Source organism: Planococcus citri, chromosome 4, assembly GCF_950023065.1.
Source record: "Planococcus citri chromosome 4, ihPlaCitr1.1, whole genome shotgun sequence".
Taxonomy (NCBI): Eukaryota; Metazoa; Arthropoda; class Insecta; order Hemiptera; family Pseudococcidae; genus Planococcus; species Planococcus citri.
The window spans coordinates 63,703,441-63,719,774 of record NC_088680.1 but is presented as its reverse complement, the minus strand read 5'-3'; the positions used below and the strand labels follow the sequence as shown (position 1 = coordinate 63,719,774).

Sequence of the window (16,334 nt, the reverse complement as noted above, 5' to 3'; positions counted from 1 at the left end):
GGGGGGGTCAAGTCTGAGATCTGCAATTTCTATCTTGCTTTCTGAATCAAGTTATACCCAATTTTTTCACACTTTTATCTAGTCCCCCTTTTCTTCTCCCTAAGCCCGAGCCTCAGGAATGAAATTGTGAATCCTAAGTCTCGAGTATGAAAAGTACCCTGGCCTTGGGGCATTTGTATAGAGATCCAAGCCACAAGGTATGAAAAGTCCCCCTGAGGCATTTTTGAACCCCATGCAGTCTCGAGTATAAAAACGTTCTCCTATAGAGTGTTTGTACGACCCGAGTCATGGGTATGAAAATTCCCTCTGGGGCATTTGTAGACTAGATTTTGGGAAACTAGAATTTCCAAACATTACTGTAGACTTCAAAATGGCTGGAAATCAACTTCAATCAACTCAACACGTTGAAATTAGCGTTCAAAGTGAATTTTAGCTCTTTAACTTCATTGCGTTAAATTTTGTGTCAATTTCAACTTTCAAAAATCTGCTGGAGCTTCCGTGGACTGCTCAAAATGGTTCAAAACCGTTTCTATTTAATTCAGATACTCTAAAATAGAATGCGCATCAAAGGCAAAATTTTGATTTTTTCACATTTTTTGGTTTAAGATTTTTAAAAATTTATAAAAAATTGAAAAATGCACTTCAACACCTCACACATTTTGGCTGGAGATGTAACTTTGATTTTGCCAGTTGGAAGTGCCTCCCTTGAGAGATTCAAAACAGTATTTTCAATTTCAATTAAGCATCATCAAAATATTTTGAACATTCTTCAATTTTTTAATCAATGTACATAACTACATTGGTTGCATGTTTCGTATAATGGGTACTGAAAAAAAAAATATTACTCCCTCCATCGAATAAATCATCGATTCGTTTATAAGAAAATAGAAAAGCGAAGATTCCATCCTACGAATAATCCATTCTCGACGCTTTTCGTATCAATGTTTATTATTTCTCCAACGTACATTGTAGGCTGGCTCGCGATTACATAAGCGTGAAAGGAACCATAGTATAGGTATATCTTTATATAGTGAATAGTGAAACACTCACCTGTCGTGTACGTTGTAAATAGCGACATCGTCGACGTCCGGAATTTGAAAATACCTCGCAACGTCTTCAGCTCCTTTGTAGACACTGATTAACCAGAAATGCGCCGAATAGGAAAACGAGGCGGAGGATTGTTGAGCGGTTAAATTCAAAGGATTAGTATAGACAGCCAAAGTATGTAACACAAGAGGGGATAATTTAGCTTTATCCTCGACCGTTATCTCGTGACTTTTCTGCAAATTACAATTCACCTCTTTACCGAACACTGTGACCGTACCGGTGGTTCGCGAAATGTCGAACAATATAAACACCGCAATCGCCATAAAACCAACCATTATCGTGTTCAACCCTTTACCAGATATCATCTTCGATTTAAAAACGTATCCTAACTGCTGATTTTCATAGTCCGCTCAATAAGTAATTAACGGAATGGCTTCCGACGAATGTGATGTTGGCTCGCGCGCGACCCCTGCAAAAACATAAAATACGAATTATAATCGTAATCTCGTTTCAATGGTAATTGTGATTTCAATAGAATAAATTACACCTCTCTCTTTACTATACATAGGTAGGTAGGTATAGGTATAAAATGTGTATCCGCAGTTTTTCATACATCAGTGCGGTAAATTTATTTTTTACACGCAATGCCATTCTATACGAGTAGGATGTAGTGTATGGTATAACATTTCACACGACGATGTGCGAATTAATTGGTTACAGGTAATGGCTCTTTTGATTGCAATTCAAAGCATTTCACTCGAGAGACTCGAATAGTACTTATACTCGTACTATAATCTGTTCGACCGTTGCGGGTGAGTATAAGATCGTGTTTGATGACTGAAAGGGCTGGAAGGGTAAATACAGATTTATTAAATGCAAGATTCTCTAGACTTGATGAAGTCATGGGATTTTTGTACTACCTACCTACCAAGTCTAACAAAGACCAATCTGGAACATACCTATGTACTAAATTAAATTTCCACCCCTCCCTCCCTTTTCCTACCCTTCCTTCCTTCCTTCGTTCCTTCCTTTCTTTCTCCACCCTCCCAAAAAAATAAAATTATAAAACATATTTTTTGCTCAATTTTGATTGATTTCTTTAAAAGGTGATGTTAAATTTCAATAATCTAAAAAATGATTTTATTTACAGATCTTACGTACAAGTTTTTCATTATTATGAAATTTTAGCGAAATTTCATGCTGCATGCATTATTTTTTCTACATCAGACTTTTTTCATGAAATTTTGCTCAAATTTTGTAAATTGTCATGAACTTTTGGTCATTTTAAACAGTTATGACAATGTAACAAATTTTAAATATGTATGTAAGTATTTTTTATGTCTTATGCCATTTTTGACCAATTTCATTTAGGTATCCACTTTCCTGGAGTTTCATCAATTTTCATTACATTCTATGAAATTATTGCGAAATTTCATCTAATTTTTTAAAACATTTGATCATTAACTTATTGCAATTTTCCAAATTTATCTGGATTTTTATACCTCTTAAACGTTTTTTCGTTGAAGTTTTACAATTTTTCATAAACTTTTCATTACTTTAAACATTTTTATCACATTAACAACACATTTATAAAATATTTTGTCCAATTTTTACCGACTTGAAGTAGTTTTTATGTTGATTTATGAGTCAATTTTTACCACATTTCGCACAATTTTTGCAATATTTCTTCTGTTTAATAATATTTAATCAGTTTTTTATTTTTCTAAATGTTTCGAATTTCTTAAAGTTTTTAAATGTGTGTTTTCTCTGAAGTTTTACAATTTTTAATTAACTTATACATAATTTTAAACCTTTTTATGCCATTAAGTATAACACATTTTAAAGGTGTTTTTGTAATTATTGCTGAATTTCACTCAATTTTTCTATAATTTCATCAGCTATGTTTGGTAACTTATTATAATTTTCATGTTGATTTTAAAATTGATTCGTGATATTTCTTGCAATTTTAGCGAATTTTATTCACCTAATTTTGGTCATTTTCATCTTTTTTTTTTTTGGCAAATTTTAAAATTTTTCTGATATTTTTGGCACTTTAAATGATTTTTTTCCCAGAATTTTGCAATATTTCATGCATTTTTGGACCACAAGAAAAAATCATCAATTTTTTGTTGCTCATTGTGCTGAGATTTGTTAATCGATTTTGAACTTTTTGAAGTTTTTTCAACTTTTTGTAACACTTGTGCAGTTTTTGCCAAATTTCGTCTCATTTGGAAAAAATATCTGATTATGTGGGCAATCAATTTTTGGAATTATTCAAATTTCTATGACGTTTTAAATTTCTGAGATTACCTATTTGTCAATTTTTCGCTTTTTCCAGGCATTTATATTTATTATTTCAAAATTTCTTTTGATTTTGAATACTTTGATTAGAGTTTTGTGATTTTTCAAAATATATTATTCAAGCCCTTTTCATGTTTTTTTTTTCTTAAATATTGCAATATTCAAAAAATTTTCAACCATTTAAAATTTTAACACGATATTTCAACAAGTTTAAAAAATGTTTCATGCAATTTCACGCTAATTTTTCCAAATTTCGTCAATTTTTTATAATTTACAGCAATTTTTATGCTCATTTTTACATACTTTAAAGAGTAATGATTCGTGCATTTTTTTTCTTCAAAATTCCAATTAGGTACGTTTTGACAACAATTGCTAAATTTTTCCAATTTTTGAATGTTTGGAAATTTTTTATCATTTTTGTGACCTTTTTTCAAACTTACAAATTTTTCACCAACCTTTTCCATCATTTCAAATTTTATTGTGGCTTTTTATCAAATTTCAAAGATAATGTTTTGCGGAATTGTCAATTCTTTGTATTTTTTTTTCTTTGAAATGTCATTCAACATGTATTTTGGCAATATTCGATTGTTTTTCGGAATTTTCCCAAATGTTCCGACCTTATTCTGTGACTTTTTATGAAATGTTGAAATTTTCAGTCAAATTTTCTAGTCATTTTGAACATTATTATGATAATTTAAGAAACAGCTTTTGTTCAATTTTTTGTAATTTTTGTAATTTTTCAATTTTTTTGGCCTTCTTGTTTGTGACCATTTTTTTTCTTCAAACTTTGAATCTTTTCGATAGCTATTTTGATCGTTTCCAACATCATTATGACATCTTAAGAAATTTTTTTTGTAATTTTCGACATTTTTGACATTTTTGACATTTTCTGTAACTTTTTATCAAAGTTTAAAATTTTTCACCCACTTCTGTCTGACATTTCAAATACTATAGAGACATTTGAAACAGTTTCAAAGATTTTTTGCGCCTTTTCCCTTTAATTTGACGCAACTTTCTTTTCAATTTTCATTTAGTTGTTTCAAAAAGTTTCATGGCATTTTAACAAATATTTCATTTAAATGTGATTTTTTTTAAGTTTCATTAATTTTCTTCGGGTAGGTAATTTTCAACTTTTTACTTTTTTTTTAATTTTTGAATTTATTTTGTACTTTTTTACTTTTTTTTGTAATTTTTTTCAAAATTGATGAAAATTTTCAATTTTTGAAAAAAGTTACTAAAATGGTCCAAAAATCAAAAATAAATTTTAAAAATGTTGATAAAATTCAAAAATTGAGGAAAATTTATTTGATTTTTTGGGTAGGGGAGGGGGTATTTTAGCATTTTTAAAAATCTATTCGAGTCTTCAGCTTGCACATCTGGCTCTATCTCAACAATAAATGCAAGAAACAACGATATGAATATACATCACGATTTTAAAGTTACGCCCACGTATTTTGAAATAAGACATCTCACGTTTCTATTCACAAGTCCGCTTGTCAAGAGTTAATTTAGCATATTTCTCATTTGTATAACACATAAATTCTACCCATCTCACCCAAGTCCGCAGGAACCCTAATCGAAATTCATTTTGCATTATAATTCTGACCATTTCCATTTCCATATTGTACTTAATATTACTTCCCATATTCGTTGGTCTTTGAGAGTTATGCATTCGTTTTGTGATCGCATTGACATAAAATCGAATTGAAGAAAAACTTTATTTTGGGAGAACCGAGAGTGTTCTTAATTAAAAGACCAGGTGATGTGAACAGCAAAAGGACCGTGAAAAATATTACCAAAGTTTTAACCTAATTTTAGCACCACGTTGGTTGAATTCTAAAAACAGTAATCGAAAAGTTTTCAGCTTATGGAGAAACGAGAAAGACACTTGTTTCGTTTGTATTCGTGTATGTTTACGGAAACCAGCGTACAAGTTTTCCTCGCCGCACATTTTTCAATCCGAAATGAAACAATTTGGTCGCGGATTATTTTATCAAAACGAATTAGGTAAAATATGTTCGGATTGTGGAAATGTTTTCAGATTTAAGATATCTTTCTATTTTTTTTTCTACTTCTGGTGTACTTATTTTCACACGAGTTTGAAATTTCGCTCGAAATAGGTAAGTCAAAAGTACACTCGAGTCTTTAATTTTCGCAATGAATGCTCGAATTTCCACGTCAATTCTTCGGGCATTCGCTGCTCATATTTTATTAATTAAATTATGTAATTTCACGCCTCGACGACACCATCGTTGGAAGATTTTTCTCCAATCTTTGCTCACACACTCAACAGGTAAACACTGCACAGAGAAGTGATCGAGAAGAAAATACTCTTGGAAATAATTTTTCTAACGAGTATTAGCCGAATAAAATCCACTGTTGTGTGGTAGAATTTAATTTTGTTACAAAATGGCGCAGTACGTTGGCTCTTTCACGAGCCGGAGCAATACACAATCGTTGTAATCTGTATTGATGCGATGTTCACACCTTTGAACGCTTTTTCGTACACATTTTAGCACGCTCCAATAATAAAGACACAAGAAAGGGATCACAAGACCGAACGAAAAGTTCACCTAAAAGGAAGATTATTTCTAACGAAGACAAGTATACACAGTAGAAGTAGTAGTTGTACCTACCAGGCACCTTTTAAGTTTAAATAGAGGGCTGATAAAATGAGCCGAACATAATAATGAAGCGGTTAAAATTAAAGCTCGACTTGCCACTTTATACGATGTGCCACGTCACCTCGAAGGGCTACTACTTTTATATTCGAAAATCGTTCTCAACGGGTTGGGCGAATCCACCTTATGCATATTCTTATACCCTTTAACAACATATGTGCACCCGAAAGAGATATACGTAAGGCTGAACCTTGATTGGGAATTTTGGTCGCGGTTCACTGGCTTTCATCTGATGATGATGATGATGCTGCAACTTGAGGATTAGGTATAAGCTACATTTTAGCAGTAGTGTGTGCAAGATTGCCGATTCTGAAATTTTAAACGGTATCCTTAAGCTATACCGAATGTTACCTTCATTCTTACACGTAGGTATTATTATGCATGGAATAAGCCCACAATGCACTAATACAAAGGTGGAAGGTTAAATTGCAAACTCATTTCATGTGATCACTTTTCGTTTAAATTTCGGATAATAATAGGGCTAAAGTAAAGCAGCAAAATTGGGCATGTTTCGTCTATAGGTAATTATAGGGGTGCATGGTACAAATTTCACTACTTGAATCTTGATAGAAAATCATCTGATTCTCTAGAAACAAAAAATTATCAAAAATGAAAGGTATGAGAAGGAAACTGACCAAAATAAAAAACAAGAAATGTCAAAATCGCAACAAAAATTGCTAAAAACTTGGCGATTCTGCAATAAAATTCTTTTGCATACGAATAGGTATAGGTATAACTTCAATTTACCTAGCTACTTAAGTCTTATTTTCGTCAATATTTTCTAATTTCAAAAGTTTTCTAAATTTTTAATTTGTTTTTAATTTTTCAAATTTTTTATCGTTTTTCTTTCAGCTATTTCAATTCTAATTATTAATAAGTACCGATGGCATATTAACAAATATTTTCATGCAATTATCGTTCATCTTCTTAAATCCAATCAACTTTCTTCAATTTTTAGATTTTATCAAGATTTTTGAATTTATTTTTATTGTTTTCATTTTTGTGACCTTCTGTATAACCATTTTCAAAATTAGAAATTTTTTATCCATCTTGAAAAAAGTTACAAAAGAAATGTCAAAAAATAGAAAATGAATAGGTAAAATCAAAAATAAAAGAATAACTCTGACAATTACTTACTTACTTGAGGAAAATTGACGAATATAAAAAAAAATTATGTTTTCAAATTTCAATTCTCAGTGAATTGTCATTCAGGAACGAATTGATTAATTCTTTGAAAGAACAATTCGCGAACGAATTGATCAATTATTCAATTTCTGAATCAATTCGTTCGAATGATTCACCAAAAGTTATTCAATTCCATCGTGAATACGATTCACCAAAAATTATTCAATTCGTTCGCGAACGATTCACCAAAAAGTATTCAATTCGTTTGTGAATGATTTACTAAAAATTAAGTGAACGAATGGATTCGTTCGCGAACGAGTCATTTGTACGAATCAATTCGTTCGCAAAAAAGTCACTTATACGAATCCATTCGGTCGCGAATGATTCACCAAAAATTATTCAATTCGTTCGTGAATGATTCACTGAAAATTAGGTATATGAATTGATTCGTTCACGAACAAGTTATTCATACAAATCAACTCGGTTGCGAATGATTCACCAAAAATTATTCAATTCGTTCACGACTTCACGAGTGACTCACCACTAAAAGATTCAATTCGTTTGAGAATTATTCACTAAAAAATCCAGTTCGTTGACAAGAGATTCGCCAAAAATTATTCAATTCGTTCGTGAATGATTCATTTAAAATTGAGTGAATGAATCGATTCGTTCGCGAACGAGTCACTTATACAAATCAATTCGGTCGCGAATGATTCACCAAAAATTATTCAATTTGTTCGTGAATGATTCACTGAAAATTAGGTATATGAATTGACTCGTTCACGAACAAATTATTTGTACAAATCAACTCGGTTGCGAATGATTCACCAAAAATTATTCAATTCGTTCACGAGTGACTCACTAAAAGATTCAATTCGTAAATCGTTTGAGAATTATTCACTAAAAAATCCAGTTCGTACACAACAGATTCGCCAAAAATTATTCAATTCATTCGTGAATGATTCATTAAAAATTGAGTGAATGAATCGATTCGTTCGCGAACGAGTCACTTATACAAATTAATTCGTTCACGAATGATTCACTAAAAATGATTCATTTCGTTCGCGAATGATCCAACAAAAATTGAGTAAATAAATCGATTCGTTCGTGAACGAGTCACTTACACGAATCATTCGTTCGCGAATGATTCATAGAAATGATTCAATTTGTTTGTAAATGATTCACCAAAAATTGAGCAAATGAATCGATTCGTTCGCGAACGAGTCACTCATACGAATTAATTCGTTCGCGAATGATTCACTAAAAATTATTCAATTCGTTCGTGAATGAGAATTATTCACCTAAAATTGAGTAAATGAATCGATTCGTTCGCGAACGAGTCATTTGTACAAATCAATTCGTTCGCAAACGAGTCATTTATACGAATCAATTCGGTCCCGAATGATTCACCAAAAATCATTTAATTCGTTCACGAGTGATTCACTAAAAAATTCAATTCGTTCGAGAATGATTCACTAAAAAATTCAATTCGTTCGTAAATGATTCACCAAAAATTATTCAATGCGTTCGTGAATGATTCACTTAAAATTGAGTAAATGAATCGATTCGTTCGCGAACGAGTCACTCATACGAATCAATTCAGTCGCGAATGATTCACCAAAAATTATTCCTTTCGTTCGCGAATGATTCAACGAAAATTGAGTAAATGAATCGATTTGTTCGTAAACGAGTCACTTACACGAATCAATTCGTTCGCGAATGATTCATAAAAATTAATTCATTCGCGAATGATTCATCAAAAATTGAGTAAATGGATTGATTCGTTCGTGAACGAGTCACTTACACGAATCAATTCGTTCGCGAATGATTCATAAAAATGATTAAATTTTTTCGTGAATGATTCACCAAAAATTGACCAAATGAACCTATTCGTTCGCGAACGAGTCACTTATACGAATCAATTCGTTCGCGAACGATTCACTTACACAAATTAATTCGTTCGTGAATGATTCACTAAAAATTATTCAATTCATTCGCGAATGATTCATCAAAAATTGAGTAAATGAATTGATTGGTTCGCGAACGAATCACTTATATTAATTCGTTTGCGAATGATTCACCAAAAATTATTCAACTCGTTCGCGAATGATTCACTAAAAATAGGTAATTGAATCGATTTGTTCGCGAATGAGTCATTTATACGAATCAATTCGGTTGCGAATGATTCACCAAAAATTATTCAATTCGTTCGCGAATGATCCACCTTGGCGGTTGTGAATGATTCGATTCGATTCGATTCGATTCACTTCGCTTGAAAACAGATCCTGATCAATTCCTATAGCCTAGGCAAAATGCAATTTGACCCGGACATAATTGGGATCAAAGGTTTTTTTGGTGAATATTGTCTAGGATAGTGTGGTGAACAACATACTAAAAGCCCCCGTCCCTACCCCTCGAGCTAACCCTCCCCCCCCCCACAGTGGATCAAAGCCCCCCAAAATCAGTTTTTGTCAACAAATTCTTTTGAGTAAAATGAGCACTGATTTATTTAATCTCCTCTCAAATACCTATCAAATGAGCTATCAACCAACTCCCTAGCCCCAAGGGCGTGGCGCTACAATCCCTCAGTGATGTGATTTCAATAAATTCACATTTCATGACTTTGGGATTTGGAACCTGTTCTAATCGATCAAATAAAGTCAAACTTGGGGAATGAGATTCTTTTGGGACATGAAGTCCACCCCTAGAGTTGGGAGGGTCAAATTCGAAAATTACGGAATGGTCATTTTTTTGAAGGGGCATAATATGGTCCCAAATGGATGAAAATAGTCCAAAATTATATCATTGGCCAGTACTCCCATTGTGATCAACATATCCAAATTTGAGTTTCCTAGGTCATCCCCGCCCCATTTAAGGCGGAATTAAGGTGGAAAACCCCTCATTTTACCCCTATTTTCGGGTTTTTCCTCCTTAAAAGAAGTGGGGATGACCTAGGAATCTCAAATTTGGATATGTTGATCACAATGGGAGTACTGACCAGGGTAATTCTCAAAAAAAGTTTAAAAATCATGTAACCGGTGGTTAACTTGAATACTATTGACAATTGAAATTTTTTTTCGGTGGTATTGTGTAGATACCAACTCGGGCATCACGTGCATGTAGTTTAACAGCCCCCAACCCCCCCTCCACTATGGGTCAAGTCCCCCCAAACCCTGAAAATTCCAACGTCGTGGCCTGTAACCACTTAAATTTTTCAACTTCATCTTCAAAAATGAAGTACACCATCTTTTTTTCTGAAAAAAAAAATGGTACATATTATTATATGATATGAGAGTAAATGGCAGAACTGATATAAATTTTTGGAATGATACTTTATACCCTGAAACCGAGGTCATAAAGTGATGTAACCAGTTTTGTGTCCAGCGCCGTGGCCATTTTTTGTTAATTTTTTTCTGGCACTCCTATTCGATTTTTTTTGCGGTGAAATGGCTACACTGTATCGTTTTAGTGATAGTAGTGCTGCGCCCATTTCAAATCCATCAAGCAAATGCAGTGAACCAGTCTGCAAATTATAATCAGTGAAAATTGTACTGATTTCCTTTTTTCGGATCCAACGCCGTGCCTTATCATTCCTCGGTTCCAATGAGATATTTTTTGCTGAATAAAAAGGAAATATGTTTTGAATGGTAAGTATTTAATGACTACAATTTTGAATATTGAAAAATTAATGATTCAATTGCCAATAAAACTGATTTTAGTTTTTTTTTCTTACGTAGTGGATAGTACAATTTGGTATTGCGTCGTGGCTATCGTGATTTTTTGACCACGGCGTAGGAAAACACTTACCCTATCATGTTCGAATGCTTCCATCAAAAGGTACCTGGTACCTACTTGATGACCTTTTTGTGAGCTAAAGCTACCAATAACTGCTCCAATTATACCTATACCTACCCAAAAGTAGTGAACAGCCTTTTTTTCCAACATGTGACACCGAATTTTTTGAAGCCCCTGCCCCCGCCCCTATTGAGAATGACTTGGGCCTGAAGTCATTTTAGGGGTCCTGGGTATGCCTAGAATCAAGTCCCTTTTGAAAAAAAATCAAAAAAAGGTTTTCATTTTTGAAAAATTTTAGTGTTGAAATTTAAACTTTTTTTGAGAATTACCCACCAATGATACAAATTTGGACCATTTTCATCCATTTGGGGCCATATTATGCCCCTCCAAAAAAATGACCTTACCGTAATTTTCGAATTTGACCCTCCCCACCCTAGGGGTCGACTTTATGTCCCAAAAGAATCTCATTCCCCAAGTTTGGCTTTATTTGATCGATTAGAACCGGTTCCAAGTCCCAAAGTCATGAAATGTGAACTTATTGAAATCACATCACTTTGAGGGGTGGTAGCGCCACCCCCCTTGGGGCTACGGAGTTAGTTGATAGCTCATTTGATAGGTATTTGAGAGGAGATTAAATAATCAGTGCTCATTTTACTCAAAAGTTGACATTTCAGAATTTTTTGACAAAAAACTGATTTTAGGGGGCTTTGATCCACTGTGGGGGGATTAGCTCTAGAAGTAGGGGCGGGGGCTTTTAGTATGTTGTTCACCACACCATCCTAGACAATATCCGCAAAAAAAACTTTTAATCCCAATTATGTCTGGGTTCACCCATTTTTTCCCGCTATTTGAAGCTATGGTACTTAAATACCTAGTTTCACAAAAACCGAATCAATCATAAATTAATTAATCTTTTTGCGCCATGACGTCGCCGAGGGGGGGGGCGAGGGAGCCATTGCCCCCTTGCTAGCGTTGACTTGAAATAAAACATGCAAAAATGAACGTTTTTTTTTTTTGTTGTTCGGACCTATTTTTTCTAAAAAATTTCGCTCTCCCATCGCTCGAGCAGTACCTAATTTTTCCTTCATTTTCATCATCAAAATTCAAAATCAACTACATGAAAATCAAGGCATCCCAATCACAAAAAAATTTCTCACCAAAGAAAAACAAACTGTTATTTTATTATACAATATAGTGACGTCATAATATCATAAATATATTTCTAGTCGATTTTCATAACAGTAGAAATGCGTATATTTTGCGTTTATATGTAGTACATACCTACATTCCTTGACGTATATGTAGAATCAAGGAAAAAACCCAAACAAATTTTACGTCATACGAATTCAATTTTAGGTCAAAACATAACATTCGTTGTAAAATACAAATTTAACGTAGCGAAAAAATTCGTACGTTTCGCTCAATTTACTTCCATGGAAAAAAAGGAAAAAGAAACATCCGCAAATATTTTCCAAATTTCAAAACGTATGTAGCCTATATATATTTCATTCACGCACATATTAATCGTTTAATACATATTTATTTTTCATTTCATACAAGAAAACATCATTCTGAAAATCAAATACCTATAACCAAGAATTCGAAAGATATTTTACTTCCTTCTCGCATAATATTTACAAAAGGGCCATATCGATCAAAAAACTCGAACAAACATCGGTCAATAACTTCTCATACCTATATGAATCGTGTATGCAATAAAACCACATGGTTGTAGGGGTCATGGGTCGAGGTTGGCATCGCTTCCATCAAGATTGCACACTCTCGACATATTACCATCGCGAATAGAATACCAAATGTGGATACACCATTGTATGTAAAACCTACACACTAATCCACACCCTGTGGTAATTTTTCTCCTCAGGCATATACATATTACTCTGCGCCAAAATTTTGCAGCCAAAAAAAAACACACCACCAAAATCGTACAAATTATACCCATCACACTGCGGGAAAAATATCCGGTCAAAATGCTGCGCCATCCTATCCATGCAAACCAAGTACATATAACCAAGCAACCCTTAAGTGAACTGTAGTATAAGCAAGAACGTTGAATATGCGCGCGTTTAAATTTTATGAATACCTTCATAGTTACGATATTTGCGAAAAATACCACCACCGATGTTTACTCTCCGAGGATTTCACAACGGCCGCAAAAAAACATAAATATTTTTTCTCTGCACTTCTTATCAGCGCGCCAATTTTGTCGACTGGAATTCGATTCGAATCTCCCCTCGTGTTATTATTTTTTTTCCAGGATATGTCCATATGGTTGAAATCCTTGTGTTGAGTGGGTTAGCTGTAGATATGCCTTCTTTTCTCATTTTCCTTTCTGGAGTTCGGAGCACGAATTATTATTGGCGAAGTTTATTCGGATTTTGTGTAGATAGTTGTGGAAATATTATACGTTGAGAAGTTTAAACACGACGAGATGTATTTCTATATTTTTAAATCTGGATTCAGATTCATATAGGTAATTGATTGTGTGCCTTAATCTAAATTCTGAACAGAGGAATTGAAATTTTATTTTAATTTGAAGCATCCCTGAATTTACTCGAAAATCAATATTTTTCAAATGTCTCAATTTTTTCCAAAAATTACAGAAAATTAATTTTTGAAAAAAGCCAAAAAAAAGATACATATTTCAACCTGGAGGAAAAAATTGTTGAACTTAACATCGAAGAAAATGATAAAAATTTTCAATAAATCCAAAGAAAAATTTCTTCGTAAAATCTCCTCACGATTTAGTTAGATTACGAATTAAAGATAATTTAAATCCAATTCAAACAACGCACGTTGCATCAACTGCACCTTTTTTCCCCTCCTTCACCTACTTCATCATGTCCAATAATGAACACCACGCTGGCATCACGAAAATGTAAATTGCAGTCGTCTTCAAATCAACGCCACGCGAACGTCTAACAAACCTAATCGAACGAATGTGAAAAAGTAAATTATTCATCGAAAAAGCTGCAGAACCGTAGCTGAAAATTTTCAAAGCAAGAGAAAAAAGCAGTTTAAAAAGTTTGCCAACGAAATACGAAATGTAATAGATGAAGACGTTTGAAACCCGAAAATCTATTACGACGTTTGCATCTTTAGGTAGGTAGTACATAGTAGGTACCTAGTTTGAAATTTTACTCGATGAATTCTAAATTTTTTAGCGTTATTTATAAATAAAAGACTGTTACGAGTCGTTTTTTTTAAACTCAGTGTTTGAAATTTTTTTCAAATGAATAAGTAAATAGGTATCGTCTTGCGAGGTTGTATGGCGAGGTAGGTATATACATTTTCACGTCATGTACACGTAATTTCGAGTGAAATGAAATTGAAGATGAGTAAATTTCACTTCGGGTTTATATTTTAATTTGATAAGGTGGTCGTCATTTTTTTTTCAAACTTCCAATGTTTTTTTTTTTTTTTTCTCGAAACGTTAAAAAATATTGCTCATGAGGATTTTTAGGACGACCCCATTCCTCTCACCGCAAATAATACCTATTTAATAACTCTAAAAAAAATATATTATTTTATTTTTTGCTACGAGTATATTCATGGAGGAAAATTTTGTTGAAAATGTTAACTTTTTGCTAAATTTTGAGATTTGACACTCAATTCATAGAGCTATTTACCGGACACCCTGTGTAAGCCTTTTCTTCTTGACTCTCAAGAATAGTGTAACAGACTTTGGGAACGTTAAGATTTATTGCATCGCACGTCAAGCAAGACAGCGTTGTTGGAGTCTGAATAGCGCAAAGCACAAGCTATTTTCTTAAGTAACTCTTAACTAGGTAGTAGGTACCTACCAGCAGTTTATACGCAATAAAATGCAGCAAGAGAGACTGCGGAATTCGTGGAATTAACGTAATGGAATATGTGTTCAATGTAAATGTGCGTTCTACGTGGTAGGTAATTTTTTTATTAGATAAATTTTGGAAATTTGTAGGTATCTTTTTTTACAGGCTTCTAATTTTTTGCTGTCACTTTCTCACTTTCAACATTTTTTAGTACCTACCACAGATGATAATTAAATTAATTTTTCCAGCTAAATGCATCACATTTAACTTTGCTGAGCTCTGAGAAATTTTATGCTTCTATACCTAGATATATTTTTTCTCTCAAAACAAAAATCGACTAAAAAATGTACCTACTTACTTACCTACCTACCTAATAATGAAAGTATCCCAATCGACATAAAAATTTTCAAGCTGGACAAACAGAAATCGAAAGAGAACCTCAACATGTTCACCAGCTGAAATTTCAGGCACTGAAATCCATTTTTCGATTTTTGTAAAATTTTTGGAGAATCGAATTTTGGTGATCAAAATTTTATCTTATGAACCTAGAAAGCTGGAATTTGGTAGAGCCTCCAGCAAATTTTCGATTTTTTCAGTTTTCGAAAAAGCGTGGATCATTTTTGAAAAAAAATAAATAAAATGATTGTCGTTTGCGAACGCGCGAACGAAAAAAGTTAAAGCAAATTTCAGTATTCTATATCAATTTAGTGAAATTATGATTCCTTCTCCATTTTGGGCTCAAATTTGATTTTCAGAGAAATTTTGGCTGGTGGTATATTTTTGCATGCTTTTTCGATCCAGCTTTGTCCGGTTCAAAAATTCTTTGGCCAGTTATGATGCCTTCCCTTTCACTCAATTTTTGTCTTTGTAACTCGCAAGAACTCAAGGTGTCCGGCTTCAATTTAAACAAGACTGTGATTTTTGGAAAGAACATGATTAGAAACCTTTACACTCCCAATTTCAGGTGGTCAAATAGATTTTTAGAGACTTATTAAAATTTTATTTTTGGCGAATTTGCTTTTTAAAAAAAAAATCAACTTACATTACTTATTCATGGAAATTAGTTCTGAATGTTATATTAGCTCCCTTAAACCGAATTTCACCATTTCTGAGCTATTTGGAGCCTCTAGCGCAATTTTCGATTCCTCCAGAATTTAAAAATTTCTTTAAGACACTCGAAAAATTATTTCAGCAGCTAAAAATTGAATTGTGCAGGATTATCCTCAACCTCTTTAAAGGCTTTCTTCATTTTTGAACCAATTTCCAGGCGGACACCGACACCTCAAGTATGTTTTTGACCAACAAATTCATCAGATGAAAATTTAAAAAATCAAAACTTTTCTGTTTGTGAGGAAATTTTTGAAATTCGCTGATTCGCTCGACCTGCTTAAAGGATTGATCCACATTTGAGCCGATTTCCAGACAATGGACGCCTCATTAGCGTTTTTTTGGACAGAAAATTATTCAAAAAAAAAATTCAAAAAACCAAAACATTTATGTTTGTGGGGAAATTATTGAAATTTGTACGAATGGGCGTGGCTTTTCTAAAACTACACCCCCCCCTCCATCCAAA

At 33.1% G+C, this 16,334-nt stretch overlaps 1 protein-coding gene across 1 annotated transcript in view; it reads right to left on the bottom strand.

The window, feature by feature from the left end:
* LOC135842355 (uncharacterized) overlaps positions 1 to 16,334 on the bottom strand; it is a 380,985-nt gene that overhangs the window by 353,185 nt on the left and 11,466 nt on the right. The window contains exon 2 of the mRNA XM_065359776.1: positions 1,051 to 1,516. Within this exon, the coding sequence (XP_065215848.1) occupies positions 1,051 to 1,412 (362 nt within the window). The 5' untranslated portion in view covers positions 1,413 to 1,516. The remainder of the gene's footprint in view (positions 1 to 1,050; positions 1,517 to 16,334) is intronic.